Source organism: Agrilus planipennis, unplaced genomic scaffold, assembly GCF_000699045.2.
Source record: "Agrilus planipennis isolate EAB-ADULT unplaced genomic scaffold, Apla_2.0 scaffold98, whole genome shotgun sequence".
Classification (NCBI taxonomy): domain Eukaryota; kingdom Metazoa; phylum Arthropoda; class Insecta; order Coleoptera; family Buprestidae; genus Agrilus; species Agrilus planipennis.
In genome coordinates this window covers 197132-209034 of record NW_020438866.1, presented here as the reverse complement: position 1 = coordinate 209034, position 11903 = coordinate 197132, and the positions used below count along the sequence as shown (strand labels likewise).

The 11903-nt window shown below is 33.6% G+C and overlaps 1 protein-coding gene and 1 long non-coding RNA gene across 6 annotated transcripts in view; one reads left to right on the top strand and one right to left on the bottom strand.

Annotated features, from left to right (window-relative positions):
• The window catches only part of LOC108737006, an 88474-nt gene that overhangs the window by 26945 nt on the left and 49626 nt on the right, over window positions 1–11903 (top strand). The window lies entirely within an intron of this gene.
• Window positions 1–11903, bottom strand: part of LOC108737004 (inactive dipeptidyl peptidase 10) — a 60782-nt gene that overhangs the window by 23966 nt on the left and 24913 nt on the right. For 3 of the 5 annotated variants that reach the window (XM_018469640.2, XM_018469638.2, XM_018469639.2), the window contains exons 2-5: window positions 8830–9062; window positions 2960–3130; window positions 1485–1625; window positions 1347–1421 (exon numbers count right to left, since the gene is read on the bottom strand). In XM_018469640.2, the coding sequence (XP_018325142.1) occupies window positions 1347–1421; window positions 1485–1625; window positions 2960–3130; window positions 8830–8937 (495 nt within the window). In that variant the 5' untranslated portion in view covers window positions 8938–9062. Of the gene's footprint in view, window positions 1–1346; window positions 1422–1484; window positions 1626–2959; window positions 3131–8829; window positions 9063–9160; window positions 9249–11903 lie in introns of those variants that run through there. The other 2 variants (XM_018469642.2, XM_018469643.2) reach the window with 2 other exon arrangements.

The window sequence follows — 11903 nt, the reverse complement described above, 5'->3', positions numbered from 1 at the left end:
TATATATCAAGAAATTTTGAAGGAAAAATATACTGCAAGCACTTTCCATTTTAATTTAAACATGAAGATGACATTTAAAACGACTTCACTACATTTTATACTGATTTTCATCTTGATACAAATTGAAGAGGACTAGCTGACAAGTTAAACTTAATTTAAACTTTATTCGTAGCAACGTGACTGGCACTATGAGGGACTTCTTAAACTTTGACCTAGAATATGGGATGGCATATTGCGCAAAAATTAATAACATTAAATTTACGTAAGAAATCTAGTACAAATAAACAAAAGTTGCACATCAAGAGTTTATTAATTATTTTGTTAAAAAGAAATGGAGTTCTTCAAGTACTTTAATGCTTTATAAATAAAATTAACTGGTTAACTGGTTACCTACTTTTCAGTTACAAGAAGTAATTTAAATATAGTTGTAATTGTAGTTGTACTAGACACTTTTTGAGGAAACTCTCAAAGATGTCATTATTACATTAAAATGTGAACGTGGACATTTTTGGTTCATAGTTGGGCTTTAATAAGACCAGAACACACTTGAATACGAACGAATGTAATGATTTTATGTTTGTAATTGCTCTAAAACGTCACAAGTTCTCATCAAAATTGGAAACTGATAAGAAAGAATGGATCAAGCTCTTAATAAGTAATTTATTGAAACTAGCATGCCATAAGTCATCAGAAGATGGCAACGTACTGCCTCGACGAAGAGCTTTGTTGATAGATCCTGGAATAGTTCCTTCACGAAAATTAAGACACCACAAGCTGCAGCAACTTATAATTCTTTCACTATGGAGCCATCCATAAATTACGTCACACGTTAAGGGGGGGGAGGTGGTCGACAAAGTGTGACATTGTGTGACAAGGGGTTGGGACGTCACATTTCAAAATTTTCAAAATCTACGTGTTAAAACATGAACATTGCAATATTAACAAAAAACTTAAAAACATTTGCAACTCTATCTGAATAAACATAAGATTCAAATTGTTTTGTCGGCCACTAGCTCTACTAGTATAGTAAAGTAATCGTTTTTTTTTTGTTAATTTCTTGAAATTTTAATTTTATTAAATAATTTAAATAGAAATAAAACTAATTTCGGAATTGCTTATTTAATTCAATAATTTCTAGATGTAAAAATTGCAAAATATGTGACTTCACACTAGGAAGGGGGGGAGTCTCACAAATATGACCAGCTGTGACAAGGACCGGGAAGGGGTCAAAAAAATCATAAAATTCTTGTGACGTAATTTATGGATGGCCCTTATTGTTAGGCGTGATGATAAAGGGATGTTATTATTAAATTAAATTAATTAGTTGTTACGTAATAACTACTTACCTCTTTTACATTATGTTGAAATAGGACGTACCGTAGATCTTTTGAACACTGATAGTCTTTAACATTGAGTTGTCTCTAGAAAAAGAAAAAAAGGACATTATTTTTCATCGCATTAGCGCCCAAAACTAAATAACTTACCAAAGTGTGATTAGTAACTAGAAGAGTAACAGAAAAATTTTTATCGGTATTTAACACAGCTAATCCTCCATCATTATCCTGAAAAACAAGACGACTTTCGGAAATCCAGGTGTGGGGTAAACGTTGTGGATTTAGGCCTCCCTGTAACAAACAAAAAATACTACAGTTGTATAAAATTTTATAGTAACCAGACCCATTTAAAGTTTTCTGGGTTATCACACATTTTTCAACCTACTTAACCGTATGCTGTTGATTTTCATTTGTTAAGCTAATCATTTTATCGAAATAGGATAAATAAAATTTGACCAGAAAACCTTTAATAATTTTAACCTTAAATACAATGAGATGGTAATTAAACCAAGTGTCTTTTTCAAGAAATATAACAGACACTAATGAACACTTTAAAGTATGCAAAGCACGTAATTTATTACAACACCGTAATCGCATTAATTTACTTCTGTCGCGTCGTTGAAAATTCCTCGGCAAAATATCCAAAATACTTGAACTTTAACCTTTTAGTATTTAAGTATTTAATTGTGAGAGTTCCATTTACAGTTATTATCATACTTAATTTTCGTTATTTAAAGGAGTATTATAATACTAGCTTTTACCGGCGGCTCAGCTCGCGTTGATGTCCTGAATACGGATTACCGTAGACCACATAAAACTGATTTTTCTATCCCTTTGGAACAGAATTTTTCTGTATAAAAGGTACCCTATGTCCTTTTCCCTACCCCTGACAATTTGTGTATAAAATTTCATGATGATCGGTTGAGTAGTTACGGCATGAAATTGTAATAAACAAACCCACATTCGCATTTATAATATCCGTTAGGATTAACGATCTATTGTGGCCATTAAAAGAAAAATTTTTTCAAAATATAAGTCAAAGCTTAAGTTAGAGAAATACCATACAAAAATAGTAGGCTGGTGGATTAAATCTTGCAAAATAATGACCTAGTTTATACAAACATAAGGCAGGTACTTAACTTTTATCCTTTGAATGTTGAAGCCGATTATTAACGAGAACTTTTTTTAACACGCAAAATGTTCTTTAGCGTCTTTATCTACTTTTTTGATAACTCCAAACTCTGCCCATATTATAAGCCTCAAGTAATACTAGTGATATCTTACTGCGAGGCAGTATCAGAAAATTAAGTTTTTGCTTTTAAGTTTTCGAGAATATAGTGTAGAATCAAGCTCGAGATAGAGACTAAAAGGAGTTAGTTTATCAAAAATTATATCAAACACTTTGACATTCAATAGTGGCCAATACTAATGGGAAAATTTATTTACTTTTTCCATCCCCTATAAGTTACCTCAAGTTAATAAGATAATGACGAAAATTTTGTTGCTGTTGTCAAACCCTCGCCAGGAATCCTGACTTTGATTCTAGACTATACTCTTAAAATAAGAGAAAGAAAAGGAAGTGATATAATTTACTTAAAATCATAAACGACAAAGCTTTATCTTACCTCCAAATATTCATCTAGTTGCATTCTCTTTCCATGCCAGTAAAGTAATTCATCCACGTAGCCCATTAGAAGAATTGCAGCCACTATCCCCGATATTACAATTCCAATCACTAACAGTGAAAAAACTATTGACCACCAATTATGACCTTCGTAACTGTGGTATGCTAGCTCCTGTATGAACATTTACAACATCCATGTTAGCACAGAACACTTTCTATAGCAATTAATCGTGACTAATTTTAATTAAACTATTCTAGTTTAAACTTTAAGAAGATTAAGAGACAGCACTTTAATCGGTGAACTGTTATTGTAAAGATGAACTATCTCAAATAATTCTGAATGTATTAAGAACCCTTTTAAGCTTTTAAATGCTATATTATTTCGTCATCATCATTATGTCCACTGTATTTTTTAACTCATTCTGCATCAATATTATGATCTTTTTCGTAATTTGTTTGATTTAAGCGTGAAATCAATAAACTAATCAATAGTTACATATATATAAGGTAACTTGTAAAGAATGGGATAAGTAGAATATCTCCAGGATATAGAAATCAAAGTATAAGATGTTTCTGACATGCATATTTTATTACCAAGACATTAATTAACAGTTAAAGAAAATTTGGGTGATACTCCCGACTAGATATTTATTTGACAAAATAACTGCGACATACCGGGCATGTCTTAATCTTCAGAGTTCCCTCTTTCTTAATAAATAAACTAAAAATATTATGTCTAAACCCTAAAGAATTTGTGCTTACGACTAGGCAAATAAAACTGCATTCTTAATAAAAATTCTACTATTATCAACTGTTATTGTGAGTTCAAAATTGGTATCATTAAAACAAGCAATCGATAAGTATTAAACTTACAAATTCAAGTCATTTAAATACCTACATAGATAAATAGGAAAACTTAATATTAAAACGTGAACGAGAAGACTAGCTATAGATATCTACTAATACCAAATTTTATCAACATGTTAATAGTAGCTTGAAGATGCTTTTTAATAGAGAAGGAATAACCCATAATCAGCTATTACTAGATATCAATCTATTTTACGTGCATTTTTTATTGTTACTGTGCTGAAAGGAAACGTAAATATAACACTATATAATGCTAAAATGTATATGTAAATGTTAGGAGAGGTATTTACACTTCCTAGCAAAATTCGTAGTACAGTACGGCGCAGCGGAATCTCACAGTAATGTGGAACTCAACATAGCTTAACAGAAAACAAAACTTTTGTACTTATACACCTTTTACTGGAGGTGTAAGTCCTTTAAAAGCTGTCAAAAATGTAATGAAGAAAGTAAAACTGTAATTGGAACAACAGCAAACATCTTTGAATAAACAGTATGTCAAATCTCGTTGCTGATGCTACCTACTGTACCATGAAATTTGCTAGTAAGTGAGGTTTTAATTATTTAACTTTTTCTAATCTTCTTTTTGATATTTTTTTTGTGGCGAAATATTGAAAGTACCTACAGAAAAAAATGTTTTTCTATTCCACCTTCGTCCAATCGACAGATTATCCTCAGAATATGAAAAGGGAATTCAATAAAGAAATCTACCAATTTTCCTGCGTCATTGTTTTTCCTTTTTATAAAACAGGACGAAATGAAAATGTTAATATAACGCCATTTTATTGTAAATCGGTTATTATATTGAGAATGCCGGCGTGAAATAAGTTTTCATTTGTGTCGCAAACGAAATTTAGATGACACGCCCGAACATTTTTCTTGATTTCCCATTTTCCTTTCTATTCGGGAGATCAAGGGTGCGAGCGTCGCCGCGCGTCGCTCTTCTACTCACGTCTTTTTGCTTATATAGCTTCCGAAGCTCAGAATGCTTTGTCAATGTCAACTTCGCCAGCAAGGCTGGTAAATGTGACCAAATTTTGTTCGGAGGTATCACGAATGATGATAAATGTTCAGGTACGGTATCCAGGAACTTTGGTCCACTGGCGATTTATCGCGGGTTTATTAATTATTATCGATTAATAAACACGATTTATTTATAGCGTTACATCTAGTAGGCATCATATACTATATATCAATTACAGGGATGCAGTAAAATATAAGTTCCTTTATGAACTTTGAACTGATACTAATTAAAATTAATTATTTTTTTGAGCGGATGATACGTAGTCATTGTCTAGATGATGGGGTCGTCGCTTGGACGGCGGCGGTAGTGGTTGAAGGGGTAGGAGGAGGTCCAAAGGTTTTATCCCCATAGATAAAAAGCGAGGACGATGGTGGGGAGACGGGGAAAGTGATAGCTAGAAATAGAAATGGTAAATGTCTAGATGATGGGTCGGTCGCTCGGATGGGAGCAGTAGGATTTGGAGGGTGTTGGGAGAAGTCCGTAGATTCCCTAGATTCCATCCTCATTGCTAGAAAGTGGGATTGGTGATGAGGAGATGAGGAGACGAGGGGGTGAAAGCTAATAGTAAAAATGGTAAATGTTTAGATGATGGGTCGGTCGCTCAGATGTGGGCGGTAGGATTTGGAGGGGGTAGGGGAAAGTCCATAGAATCCATAGAGTCCATTCTCATTGCTAAAAAGTGGGATTGGTGATGAGAAGATGAGGAGACGATGGGGTGAAAGCTATTAGTAAAAATGGTAAATGTCTAGATGATGGGTCGGTCGCTCGGATGGGGGCGGTAGGACTTGGAGGGGGTAGGGAGAAGTCCGTAGATTCCCTAGATTCCATTCTCATTGCTAAAAAGTGGGATTGGTGATGAGAAGATGAGGAGACGAGGGGGTGAAAGCTAATAGTAAAAATGGTAAATGCCTAAATGATGGGACAGTCGCTCAGTTAGGTTTGTCTATTTCTTTGTATAGTATTTCTGGATTTTGGGAATTAATTTTAAAAGTACTTGACGAGCTCGTATTATTTCTTGTAAAATTAGGATTAATTAATTGTCGTTGCCGATATTCAACGAATGTACTATATTTATTGATTTTCCATTCTATTTTGGTTCCATTCTTTATTATGTCTGTCTGCTTTCTGTCAAAAAGAAAAAGGGAAAGATAATATATATATTTAATATCTATAGTTTCTTTTGAAATCAAGAATATCAAGCTTGAAACCAAACTGCATTGTTGCTTTAAATAAGCACGAAAAATGAGATGCAAAAGGGCTTTGTCTTTGGAGTAAGATTACATCACGAAGTTCTGTGTAATAAATGTTCAGATGGGATTGCCAAGACAACGTAACCATTGCTTTGTCTAAAACTTTTCGCGGTGATACCCATTTCAATATAAAAGGGAAAGAGATAGCGTTTTATCTTCACTCCTCTAACACTTATTCATTCATTCTAGCCACGCAAAATGATCAGAGTAACTGCCTAATAAATACTTTCAGTGTAATTTTATTTTTCGCCTTCGAACAACACAAATGTGAATTACCCATAAACTAAACTAATTTAAAAATTTGTTCTATTTCTATACTAAAACTAAGTCAGTACTCAGTAGTAGATATCTAGTTAATACATACCACTATAATGCATTCCGAATGCAAGAAGGAAAAATGCAAAAAGTTTCCTTTACCCAAACGCAAAACGCCAAATTTTTTTATTTTTAAATTTATTATTAGTTTGAAATTTTTTTTTGATTAAAATGTTTGTTGTTGCTCAATGATTTCTTTTCTGATAGAAGAAAGTCTTGTCATAAAACCTGATTAAAATTACGATAAGNTTGAAATTTTTTTTCGATTAAAATGTTTGTTGTTGCTCAATGATTTCTTTTCTGATAGAAGAAAGTCTTGTCATAAAACCTGATTAAAATTACGATAAGCTAAAATATTTACGATAAGAACCTTGCCAGACAATTTTCAGGAACATATAAACCGCATAAATTTGAATTTATCGGTTTTCTTATCTTTAAAGTGGTGAAATGTGAGTTTCCCTTATTCGCATAGCCGTCCGCTTGTAGGTATTTCTCTTCGTAACACATCGCTGAATATTTTCTCATCAAGGGTTGGATTCCTATCGTAACGAATTTTGATTAAATAACCGGAAGGAAAATCAAGGAATTTTAATTTTCATGAAATTAACACAAATAATGCTAGAGCTACAGTGGATTTCGAATATAACGACGACAAAGGGATCACTGTAATTTCATCGTTTCATACCGCTCGGTACGGTTGGACACACACCTCGGCTCTTTCCTATCCTGAGCTATTCATCATCTTTTAATTTTGAAACGATTTCCGATTTTTAATAGTAAATGTGCATCTAAGAGTCATACTTATTTAAAAGTTTACTAAACACAGTTGCTACTCAAAATATCACTTTGTAACTAGGGTTGCCACCCATACTTTATTATAAAGTATTGTACTCTACTTCGACTATGCGTACGTTATACTTTACAAGACACATAAAGTACGCAAAAATACTTTATTTAAGGCTTTAAGTAAACATCGTAATTTTATAAGCGATTATTCGAAATTCAGAGTATTTTTACATCAATAATATTGCACAGAAAAATGGCAAGCCATATTTACGGAACAACCTGATTTCCCAAATCTGTTCAAAGTAGAGTCACCTTTGCTGTCCGTTCCGGCCACTTCAGCATTTACAGAAAGAGTATTCTCTGTTATGAACGCAAAGGGGCGGGACGACAGGAATAAAGCTTCATTAAAACTAATTATAAATGAACTTTAAGTTTACTTAAATCTTTGTTTGCCATGTTTAGAGGCTATTAATGTATTTAAGAGCGACAGCAATTTGTTACTGGCTGCTAGGTGTAACAAAAAATGTTTTGAAAAACAAAAAATTAAATACTTTATTTTTATGTCGAGTACTTTTTTTTAACCTTTTAGTCGAGAAATACGTTATGTAAAGCCTGAAAAGGTGGCAACCGTATTTGTAACTGAACCATTTTAACGTACATGCTTAACTACCTACTTGCCTAACATCTATAAACAAATGGTAATGGTCACCATACTTGCTGACCATCTGTGTGGATATAAACAAAAGATAAGAAAGCTCATGGTGTCTTTGGCGGACGACTCCGCTCGCCATATCTGCATGGGATTACTAGGGATTTGTTACAAATGACACCCGAACTTGGCGTTACATCCGGTGTATGCTTTAAATTCAAGGGACTTGGATTTAACGTCTCTGTAGCAAAACGGTCGCTATAACCAAGATCGCAATAAATCAAATCCACTGTATTTTTATTCATTGCAAACAACTGGAAAACCTAATATCTAACAATTTACAAAATTGAGATGCCAAAGTTCATTTTTTAATTGTAGCCACCAAATTTTAAGTATGTTCTTTTATCCAATTTGTTGATATGATCGGTATATTTTTAGTAATTTTTTTGTACCTAATATATACCACCACCTAAATGAAAACTTGGTACTAAGTATACAAAAAAAAATTAATTTTAATACTTTGAAGGATGTAAAAAGTAAGTTAATGTAAAGAAAAGCTCGAGCTTTTGAGAAGATCTTTTCCAAACTGCAAATTAAAGCACACATCACGTTTGATTTTATTAGTCATTCTAGTAAAAAAAACTAACACTTTTATATGATATAATCAGCTTGAAAACTATATATTTAATTGACTTCCTAATCTAAAAAGTTAGGCATTAGGTATGTTCAAAGTCATGCAGAAGAAAAAAGAAAATCGTTGGCGTAGTTTCAAAGCTTTTAAGTTAGTTCTATTATATTATCTTGATTTCTTTACTAAGTTGCATTTTATCAATTTTAATACTTTTTGAATAGTTTTTTTTTTTGGCGTTTTGCTTTTGAATATAAGTAAGTAAATAGTAAGTTGTTGTGCATAAAAGAACGAACAAACGGTAATTTAATAAGTACATACAATACAGTGGCGTCTCGTGGTTGGGAGTACTGACCTCTTCGCTACCTACCTCGGCCTTTTTGGCCTTGGGATCAGCAACCTGTAAGGTCTCGTCAGGCGGCACGCGCCATGCGGTTCGATCCGTATGCACATTTGTGTGCATCCCGTTGGTAGACGCGCGGTTTCCAAAAACTCTCCTAACGACGCCACTGTGACTCCCCGATTTGACCTCTAGGAGCTATATGTACTTGGGTAGGCAGCAATTTTTGATTTCGTTTTCGTTCAGTTCTGCAACGAAGAAAATATTGACATCAATACATAAAATGCGAGGACACACAAGTTTAAATCCTTAAATAATATTTTCAAAATGATATTTTGAAATATACCTTCCACTTTGTTCCTGAAATTACTCCCCCTAAACGCCTTAATTTACGACCTTATTAATTACCGATAGTTTTAATTGTGTATTTGGTAAGGTATTGGGTATATGAGAAACCGGGATTTTTTTAAGTAATTATTCTCTTGGCGCTCTTAAAGTAAAACTATTGCGCACGCAGCATGCAACGGAAGTTGCGCGCGCACTATCAACGAAAACCCTACTGTACGAACGGAGCATTAACGACACAACACTGCACGGAGATGTTATTGGAAACATTATTTAAATATGTAAATACATAATTATTATTTTGTAAGTATTCATGTATTAAATAAATATGTAAATAAAAGTCCAACTTCCCTTTGTCAAAAGTATATAATATAAGATGGAAAAGTTTCCTGTTTGAAAGGATTTGTTGCTAGGGCAAGGAAACGTATATTAGGGCTTCATTATTTACTTCTCATTTTAACTGGTACATGACATATATAATAGGGGCAGGCTCAATTACCTCCGTTCACATAATCTTCCTTTTATCCGGCATTTTTCCTGAAATTCAACTAATAAACGAGTCTGAACGCGGAAATAAAAGTCCAAATAAAATTACTGTTCAGAAGTCTGCAATTTTTACAGCACAAATTAGACTGTTACTTCCGAATGAATGGAAGTGTTAGCATTTTTCTTTCACTACCTTTGAAAAAATCATCCCAGGTATGATCGGAAGGTTTCAATGAACATAAATCAGAATTATACTTATTGGAAAATGAGTCAAATACGTCACGTAAAAAAGAAAATTTGATAGTATCCAGGAAACTAACTAAAATTAAAGTTAGGTACTTATAATACATCCAAAAATTGTTAACGTTGTGGAAAACTCGGTATTAAACTGTGTCAACATTCTCGAAAAGGTCTCAAAATGTTTTTCGTATTACAAGTGAAGTAAACATGTGCTATTCTTATCACTCTGGATTGATTCGTTGACGCAATCTCTCATTTCAATAATTTTACAATATTCATTTTTATATCACCAGAACGTCTAAATCACACTAACACTAACAAAATTAAATTAAAATTCCAGTAAACACCACGTCGAAAAAGTAGTAGAAAAAGCTTTTGCACTCGTGTTTTGGCATCTATTCAAAGGGGAAGAATGAACTTCTTTCGTAGCCAATATTGAATGCGTGAGATGTTCCAAAATCCCGTATAGTATTTTAATATACGTATGTATGTTTACATGAAAAGTTATCTTTTTCTTTTTCCAGAATTACTACCGGCTGTATCTAAAACCAATCGGGGGTAGATTAAGGGAATGACCGCACAGTTTTCTGTGACGGCATCATAAGTAATAGTCTTATTATTGCCGAAACTCCGGCGTTCGTTTCTCAATTCATTTTAGAATTCCGCGGATGTAAGAAAATGATTGATGGCAAAATGTATTTTTCCATGATATATTAGTTTTCGTGTTTATCTCTCTTTCATCATGTATTCGCGAATTACTTTCACGTTACTGTTTCCTCCTTCTTCGTACATAACAGTTCGATCCCGTACTTTAATGATTACAACCACTGAATCGGAACCAGGACAGAATAAATTAACGGTTTATGTTTATTATCCCTAACGTTTATACCTAGATAAACATGAGTACATCTCGGAATTTGGAAGCTTTATTCTAGAAATTGTAAAATCTCCCATGGACATACTCTATTCTTTTCTTTTTACTGTATTCTGATATTATTATGAAAAACAATTAACTATGAGCTAGCTAGACCAGAGATAGCCAACTTCTTTGAGTAGGTACATATATAGTATCGACTTATTAAAATTTGACATTTAATATGTAGGAAAGATATTAAATCACATGCATCATCATCATAAGGTTGTCAGTCCTAAGATTGGTTGGACACGTACCTCCACTCTTTCATATCCTGAGCTAAACTTTTGCGAACAGTAATCTAATCTAGGTCTACCTCTACCCCTCCTAACTCCTGTTTCTGCCTCTAATATGTCTCTGACTAGACCTTCATGCTTGAGAAGGTGTCCTACCAACCTATCTCGCCTATTTTTTATTGACTTCCATAGAGTCCTCTGTTCTCCTATTCTTTCCAATACCTCTTCATTTCTAACCTTTTCTACCCACGATATCCTCATCATCCGCCTATAACACCACATTTCGAACGCTTCTAACCTTTTCTTTTCCGCCGCTCCCACTGTCCATGTTTCGCACCCGTACAACGCCGTGCTCCAAACATACACCTTTAACAACCTTTTTCGAATTTCTAAATTAACCGTTCGCGAGCATAGAAGTGACTTCTTTTTATTAAAGGCGACACGACCCTGCGCTATCCTCTGCTTTATATCCCTACTACTCCTTCCATCCTCACTTATCTGACTTCCTAGGTATCTAAAATCAGCCACTTCTTCTAATTTTTCGTCTCCTATCTTTATATTCGCTCTTTCCCTACTTTTTCTTCCCTTGCATATCAGTATTTTAGTTTTACTTTTATTTATTTTCATACAGTACTGATCTGTCAGTACCGCTTCCATTTTATTTAAAGCTATCTCTAGGTCCTCCTTGCTAGATGCTAATACTGCTATATCATCTGCAAATCTAAGCATACTAATCTTTTGCCCTTGCACATCTATCCCTACAGTTGTACTGTCTTTAATGATGTTGATGGCGTCTTCGATGTATAGATTAAAAAGTAGCGGCGACAGTGTGCATCCCTGTCTGACTCCCTTCCTAGTATTTACTTCTC